The sequence below is a fragment of the Mizuhopecten yessoensis genome, unplaced genomic scaffold (assembly GCF_002113885.1).
Source record: "Mizuhopecten yessoensis strain PY_sf001 unplaced genomic scaffold, ASM211388v2 scaffold716359, whole genome shotgun sequence".
NCBI classification, from domain to species: domain Eukaryota; kingdom Metazoa; phylum Mollusca; class Bivalvia; order Pectinida; family Pectinidae; genus Mizuhopecten; species Mizuhopecten yessoensis.
In genome coordinates, this window is record NW_018480077.1 from 1,966,526 (window position 1) to 1,975,108 (window position 8,583).

Consider the following 8,583-nt stretch of genomic DNA (forward strand, 5'->3'; position numbering starts at 1 on the left):
TGTGTTTTATTGGTGTTTATTGATATGAAAGTCTAATTATTATGTATAATCACGGAATTAGATTAGATTGCGTCCGTGGTCCGTCGTCGATCTTAAAAATAGTCGATAAAGAACAGACGAGTTATCTCCCTTATAAAATAAATCTCTATATGGTTTTGAGATGAGGAATTTTAAACGTTCCGAAAAGCCTCGTGCTATATTTCAAAATGTTTACCCTCCGTTTGAGATTCTTCTGCCCACATTACACAGGAACGATAGACTCTATTAATCAAAAACAGATCTTAGAGGAATCTTGGCGCCCACCATTGTACAAGTTCTTAGAATCTAATTTCGTGATGTTTGTTTGATCTTCTTACTGTTCTTTATAGTCTTTCTAACAGTTAATGCACCACGTGGAAATGTTCAGCAAAAACTTCATATTCCGGTGATTAACAATTGCAGTATTCTTTTAAAACGAAATGGTTAGTTTACCTAGGCTACTAACTAAAACAGTAGGCCTTGTGTGTGAAATTGTTAGTTTTCCTAGACTACTAACTAGAACAGTAGGCCTTGTGTGTGAAATTGTTAGTTTACCTAGGCTACTAACTAGAACAGTAGGCTGCCTAATGTGTGACATTGTTCGTTTACCTAGGCTACTAACTAGAACAGTAGGCCTAATGTGTGTTCGTTTACCTAGGCTACTAACTAGAACAGTAGGCCTAATGTGTGAAATTGTCAGTTTACCTAGGCTACTAACTAGAACAGTAGGCCTAGTGTGTGAAATTGATAGTTTACCTAGTCTACTAACTAGAACAGTAGGCCTAGTGTGTGAAATTGATAGTTTACCTAGGCTACTAACTATAACAGTAGGCCTTATGTGTGAAAAAGAGAGAGTGACTTTCTGAGAAATATCGTTAAACCTGAATGGTCAAATGATGTCTGTCTGGGGGCTACCCGGCTGCTTCTTTTTTCCGATCAAGCTGAAAATGACCGCCTTAATTTTAACCTTGACCTATGACCTCCAAAATCTAATTATGTGTAGAATTCAATGTTATCAAAATGTGGTGTAAATATAAACGAAATTTGTTGAGGGGTTGGTAAGAAATCTTGTACACAAGCATGCATTTACTTCAAAAGTGGTAAAGTTTTATCTTTTCCGGTGACCTTTGACCCTTTAACCTTGACCGACGACAACCAAAAACTGACTGGGTGCATGTAGAACTAAATGTAACCATACAATGGTGTTATTATAATTAACTGTATTATCAAACTAAAATGTGTTCAGGGGTTCGTGATATGAATCTACCATGTACACAAGATTTAGACGGACGCACCAACACAACAGGACAGAACTGTATTGAACACTCAGATCGATACATGTAAATACATGTACATAAAAAATCCTCACATTTAAAATGCTTTGTACGACCGGTTTGATAAAAAAAAATGTGACTTTTTTGGCCATTTAAATAAACCACAGGTTTTCGTAACTGCCCATTAATGGTATTGCGTATTCAGAATATAGAATGCTGGGTGATTAAAAATGCAGAATTAATGGAGCTTAATTTTCCTTTTTTAAATGTGATAAAAAACTGAATATTGAATAAAATCAGGACTCAGATATTGCTCCCAATGGCCATTAGATAGCATTTAAATTTTATTTTTTCGGGGACGGGGAGTAGGGGCTTGCATGGGTGGTCCTTGCAAGCACATCGTTATAGTTCAGCCACACGCCTGACTATACATGTAAAAAAAATCCTCTTCTTACTGTCTTTATTTTTTATTTTTATTTCAATGAAAAGCAAAGATCACTTTTAAACAGATTGATTTGCGAATCATAATATACTGTAACAAAAAAATAATGTTCTGTAAAAAATGGAATTTACAGATAATAATAATACAAATAAACAAAACATGAGCATTAGTTGGTTTCCTTGTTTATAGTATTGCAACAGAGGTCCAAAATTATCCCAAATAGAAAACGGCAGATCGATTTTAGTTACTAAAATCACGGAATTAGATTAGATCTTAGTCCGTGCTAAACTATATCGCTATCTTTGATTTACGTTTTCTTCGAACCCTTAATCACTCTATGTTTTGAAAGTTTAAAAATCAATTTTCAATTCAATGACTGATCGTGTAAGAAAGGTTCAAAATGGGGAATATCGGGACATATATATAAAATATGTCTTGTAGAAATGTGCACTTGTAAAACACCATTGTGTTATGCAAGCATTAATTTTTTTTCAGTGTTCTCACTTGTGTGCCGGCTTATTAGGTAAAAACAAATCACATAACGGCTAATGCATTGCGGATGTAAAGGGCGGTACACAGAACTTGAGACGCCACACATGTCCCGTTTAATAATTCTATTCTGAAAATTGTATCTACCACAGGACCTAACTACGCATAAATTGATGACGTAGACATCCTCTTGCACCACAGTGTAGAAAGCATGACATCGGCTCTGTGAAATCTTGCTTCGATTTCACAATCACTCGTAGTTTAAGAGATCTTTCCTTTAAGTGTTAGTTTCATTATTCAATTATGGCTGTCCGCGCACAGTTCGAAGGAAATAACGAAGTTGGAGTTTTTTCTAAACTCACAAATGCCTACTGTCTTGTTGCAATAGGAGGCTCCGAAAACTTTTACAGGTAATAAATGTGTGTGATGCTGTTAGGCTTCACACGTGTCCGGTCAAAACGAAAGTCAGGAGGATACCATGTATTTGTATTGATACAGTTTATTGATATAAACGTAAGAGCTATTCAAAAGACACCATATAAATAAGTAATTAACAGGTTGGGCAAAAGGGCGCATATATAAACATCACCATTGATGGAGCCCATGTATTATAAAGAATATATCATTATATGGGCACGGAATTAGACTATCTTAGTCCGTGATATTGGTAATAATCCTGATGGATTTTGTACTTATCTTTATAGGTGTTTCATATTATAAATGTATGAAGCTATTCAAACCTTTAAAAAAGGTTCTCAAACTAAATCTGGGTGTCCTGATGAACATGACTGATTGTACTAAATTTGGCAGGATATATTTAAAATAATCTTCAACCGACAACAAAGTTCTGTCTTCAAGTGACGGAAACCATCTCCAGACAGGATATTTGATTACATAGAAGACAGTACATATGAAGTTAAAAAATCATATTTAATATAATAATATTTCTGATTTTTGTTTTTTTTATGTTAATCTATTTTCAGAAAAACTTTCTTTTACAGAAGTCATTTAAAGAAAGGAATATTTCTCTGGCGGCTATAGTTCTATACATGTAGTTTTGCAGGAAATCTGTCAAGAATTCATTCTAGAGTAGCTGGATTAGAATTTAATAGCAGATTAAATTATCCTTTTCTGAAACCTTTATTATCTGTAGAAGATCTGAATGGGTAGATTGCTGTTACATAATTCAGTGATTTTGTTTGCTCAGTTTTACAGCCAAATGCAGGCTGTTTCCCCTTGCTAGAAAGTGCCTTATTTTCCAAAAATGACAAAAAATGAGGAATATATTCCTAATTTCAATAAAAATATGCTTTATTTTCTCAATTCATAAAGGAACAGTCTGTTGTAAAATTCAGGTTAAAAAAACCCACTGCATATTGAGTAGACCATCCTTGTAAAGTACTATTTTTTATTTAAACCCAGTGATCTTTGGTACTCCTACATTTGAGGTCTAGACTCATGCTTTTCCTGACATGCTTACATCTTTTGAGGAATCGCTGTATCTTGTAGTAATGATGCGCACTCACCAAAATTTTGAAGCAGATATTCATGACTCGTATCAGTAAAAAATTCTACAAATTAAAACTTGCTGCCACAGACAGAAGTTTTTGTGTCCAAATTCCAGTATAACCCCATCCATTTATTTGCATCTGTGTTTTGTAATTAGCTCTTAGTGATATTAAACATAATCGAAACAAAACTGATAATATTTTTTTTAAATTTTGCTACCACTCTTTTTTTACAGTGTGTTTGAAGGAGAATTGTCTGAAACTATTCCTGTTATTCATACCAGTTTAGCAGGATGTAGAATAATCGGAAGAATGTGTGTTGGTAAGTTGAATTGATCTTTACATGATTATCCAGATCATGAAACATGTTTTTATGTTGTACATTTCCCCTCTTAAATGACGAGTCAAATTCCCACCTTTTTGGCTTTTTGATTAAAAGTTTGACATACAGTGTATATTGATGAAACCAGGTAACTACATGGGTGTAAGTTTGTCTGTCTGTTTTTGTTCAGATGATAACTTGACAAGAACATCACACAGAGTTTCATTTTAAACTTGGTGTAGGTATTGCTTTGGGGAATGTGAAGAACCCTATTGATTTTGGGCATGACCATCTTTGTTAGCCAAGTGTTCACTTCGTATACACTCCACTTACCCTTGGCGGATATAGACGTGTTTACCGAGCCTTCATGCAGTGCCAATCGGTTGCATCCAATGAAATCTCGTCTTACATATAGCGCTGTTGACGAATGAAAAACAGTAATGGGGACGTCCTGTATGGAAGCACATTGTCGTTTATGTCAGAGAGTTTTTCCTCCAAAAAATAGGCGCACGATCTTTGGGGAAACTTCTGGAGTTTTAAATCAGTTGGTAGAAATCCTTGACTACGTGCCACATGTAATTGATGACCTGGGAAAATATGTGTGCTGCCTTTAATTGTTTCCATATTGCTCTGTCATTTATACTCCGCCTCGACATACATATGCTTTTGTAACGGTCATTCTGATTGGTTAAAAGTTTTTTGGGAGAAGAGCGATAACTTGGTATAACCGCTAGGTGACAGTGGAGGGAATTATGAAAACACGGCTATATCCGCCAAAGGTAAGTGGAGTGTATACGAAGCGAACACTTGGCTAGCGAAGATGGGGCATGACTTGCCAGTGGTTAAGGTTGCTAAATCTAAAATTTTGCATGCTTTATGTTGACTGGATGATAACTTAATAAATACCAAACAAACTTTAATCTATGTGTAAATGTTGCCAAGGAGAATGCAAAGAACCCTATATAGGATTGCGGCCGGCTCAAGGTTAAAGTCACCATTGCTAAAAACAGAAGTTTGCATGGTTTGGCTTGTAAAAGATGTTAACATGCTAAAGAATAATCATCCAAAGCTTAAATTTTTTGGGATGCAAGGACCCCTTTTCACTACCAAGATCACACCTCTGGCATGGTAGTTAGTTTATAATTGACACCCAACAAAAAAGCAGGTATTGCCTAAAATACTGGAAATATTAACAACAGTTATATTTTAATATATGATACGAGTAACACCTTGTGAAGGTTATCAGATATATAAAGAGTGTTATTGATGGTACTGTTGTATAACAGATTGAAGTATTGTATATCTCACTGTTACAGGAAACAGACATGGTTTATTGGTACCAAGCACAACTACAGATCAGGAACTACAACACATACGCAATGCTCTGCCAGACAGTGTTGCTCTCCAGCGAGTTGAGGAGAGATTATCTGCCCTTGGTAATGTCATTACGTGTAATGACTACGTTGCACTTGTACATCCAGATATTGACAGAGTAAGTGAATATATAATTAATTGCTTTCTACTCTTCTCATCTTTTGTGATATGAAGTTAGAAAATACACCCAACTTTTGATATTGTCCGAGTTAAGAGTGGAGGATTTTTTTGTTTTTATTGCTCTTGTGATGTTTTTTCCTTGTCATTAATTACGCTAAATATGACCATACTTTTGACTGATACACTAATGTTGAATAATGTTGAAGGTGTGTAAATAGTAACAATACACCCATGTGTACAGTAAAATGTTTACACCAAACATGGTCAAACTCGTTATCCCTGATAGTGTTTTTACAGTACTTGCTATATACTTGATGTTTGTGTTATTAACAAGCCCAATATTTAGATACACAAGGTTCATTATTAATATTTGGAAGGGTATACACGTTTGTATTTACAAGGTTTTGGGTAGTATCATAATTCTGTAAAGTTGTTAATACAGCTGCACTATTATATCCTCTGTTTGTTTGAAATTAACTCAAATATGTTGTGATTTTGACATTATTACATTCATATTATCGATGATTTTCTCAGGAAACAGAAGAAATCATTACAGACACATTGAAAACAGAAGTGTTTCGACAGACAGTGGCAGAGAATGTGCTGGTTGGTAGTTACTGTGCCATCAGTAACCAGGGAGGCCTGGTGAGTCAGTCATTGAGGATATTTCATTTTGGATTACCTGTCTTATAAAATGTAAAATTGTGAAATATTTAACTTTCTAATATTTTGTGTCTAGGACATAGTGATACTTTCTAATATTTTGTGTCTAGGACATAGTGATACTTTCTAATATTTTGTGTCTAGGACATAGTGATTTGTTTTATTAGTGGTCCAAAACTGTTATAGACATTATTGCTGTCTAATGTAAAGGGCCGCGGTGGCGAAGTGGTTACGGCGTCTGACATTCTGCTAACACTAGCCCTCCACCACTGGGTTGTGGGTTCGAGGCCTACGTGGGGCAGTTTTTTCTCTGGGAGCTCCAGCTTTCCTCCACATCCAAAACCTGGCACGTACTTTTAAAAATGACCATAGCTGTAAATAGGACGTAAAACACAAACAAAACAAACCAAAACTAATGTTAAGGGGATAAGTAATACAATGTACATTCATAATTATCAACTATTTCACATATAATGTAATCTGGCCTCATTTATCCAACTCTTCTGGATAGAAAAAGAGATTTGTTGTCCAAAACACCATCCAATATCCAACAGGTACTCTTCCTTATTTTCTGTCCATGTTTACAATTCTAGCCCCATGTTACATTTTGTTATCAGGATTGGTAAATTTAAGGTAGTTGATTGCTGTCAAACATCAGGCACCTGCTTTTCATTAATTAAATATGTAGTAGGATGTTCTCTTAACGAAAATGATGAGCAAGTTATATGGATTTGGAGTAAAAGAAAAAGAGACTTTAAATATGCAAAAAGGCTGTATTAAGAATCTCCCTAACTGTGAAGTAATTTAGTTTTGAAGTCATTGGGCACTATATTGATATGGTAATTCCATAATTTGTTTTTGTTTCTTCAGGTTCATCCAAAAACAACAGTAGAAGATCAGGATGAGCTGTCCTCACTTTTACAAGTTCCTTTAGTGGTAAGTATTCGTACTGTTGTTAAGATTGGGTTGGGGAAATGAGAATAGAACTCGTCCAGCTGTGTCGTATTTAACGTACTTGCAACTAGATTATGTAAACCAAATGAGAACTGGTTTAGTATCGTACATAAATACCTAAAGGTTAACCAGACCGTGTGATAAATTTATCATGTCAGTTTTCCTACATAAGCATTCAAAACATTCATCTGCATCTCTGGCCGAGTTAAATCCTATACATATTGATTATATGTGTGTGTTGAGAAAACGTAGATTGTATTATATCCATTGTTCTCGACTGTACAGGCTGGCACAGTAAACCGAGGCAGTGATGTGATAGGGGCGGGGCTGGTGGTTAACGACTGGATTGCTTTCTGTGGACTGGACACAACAAGTACAGAACTCTCGGTGGTGGAAAGTGTATTTAAACTTGGAGACAGACAGCCTAGCAATATCACAACAGAAATGAGGGAAAGCTTAATCGACAGGTCCGTATTTATTTGACACGGATTGCTTTTATTCAGCATCTGTTTTAATAATTTTTCTTAATACCAACCAGGATGTAAACTTTAGAGTTTCCCAAATAAATAGATATTTCTAAACCAGGGAATCATCGTCAAATTTTAAAAACAGGGGTAAATTGATTTATCAAGAATTCTGCTGTGTATAAATTTTACACAATTTGAATTCTAGATATTTGTTACCTGCAAATATTTTCATCTCGGGTTTATTTGTGTTATCTCTTCAGAAAGTTGTACTTTTGCGTTGTCTCATTGGTTTCCATGCTGTCTTCCTGGGCCTATTTGCAAATTTACTGACATCATGTAGTTGTTGTTCATTGAAGATGGTTAAATTTGTTTTTATGGTCAACTTAATGTTACTTTCTATTTCAGTATGACTTAATACGGCAGTTCTTCATACCGATTTACACAACAAGAAGATGACTGGCTGTTGAACGATTATGGTCTGGAATCGTATCATTCAAACAGACAATTTTTGTACATAGAAGGTGCTTCAACCTACGTTAATTTGTACAGATACTGTGTCATCGTATAGCAAAAACAGTAAAGGAAAGAAATTTTTGTTAATATGAAGCCTAAACATATTAAACCAAATGTTGGAGAGATATAGTTAAACATGAAGGCTGTTTCCTGTCAGGTTGTTATTCTAACATCATTGTTACCGCTACTGTTTGGTTGTTACAAGAATGGACATAAAATGGTGCCAAAAGCTTTGGATCTGATTCATTGAATGTGAATGCATTGTATAAATGTCCTAATGTTTGGACACACATCATCGTTCTCATCAGTACCAACCTATTTTGTGTGTAGCATTGAACACAGGCTTGGTGGCTAGTGCTATACATATTCTTCAAGTGTTAAATCATGATTAAAAAGCATGATAAATAATAAATAAAAATATTGAAATCATATTGTTTAT

General features: G+C 35.0%; 1 protein-coding gene across 1 annotated transcript; it reads left to right on the forward strand.

Moving 5' to 3' along the window:
* Positions 1 to 2,394: 2,394 nt before the first annotated feature.
* On the forward strand, positions 2,395 to 8,573 carry LOC110443748 (eukaryotic translation initiation factor 6). Its single transcript, XM_021488135.1, has 7 exons — positions 2,395 to 2,633; positions 3,968 to 4,053; positions 5,370 to 5,545; positions 6,082 to 6,192; positions 7,081 to 7,146; positions 7,450 to 7,631; positions 8,037 to 8,573. The coding sequence occupies exons 1-7, from the start codon at positions 2,527 to 2,529 to the stop codon at positions 8,044 to 8,046; spliced, it is 738 nt and encodes a 245-aa protein (XP_021343810.1). The 5' UTR covers positions 2,395 to 2,526; the 3' UTR covers positions 8,047 to 8,573.
* The last annotated feature ends 10 nt before the right edge of the window (positions 8,574 to 8,583 follow it).

Bases quoted from the DNA above. Each gene is read 5' to 3' on its own strand.
- LOC110443748 (XM_021488135.1), top strand. From the start codon at position 2,527: ATGGCTGTCCGCGCACAGTTCGAAGGAAATAACGAAGTTGGAGTTTTT. The intron at 6,193-7,080 runs GTGAGTCAGTCA...TTGTTTCTTCAG, and splicing joins TCAGTAACCAGGGAGGCCTG to GTTCATCCAAAAACAACAGT. The intron at 7,147-7,449 runs GTAAGTATTCGT...TCGACTGTACAG, and splicing joins TTTTACAAGTTCCTTTAGTG to GCTGGCACAGTAAACCGAGG.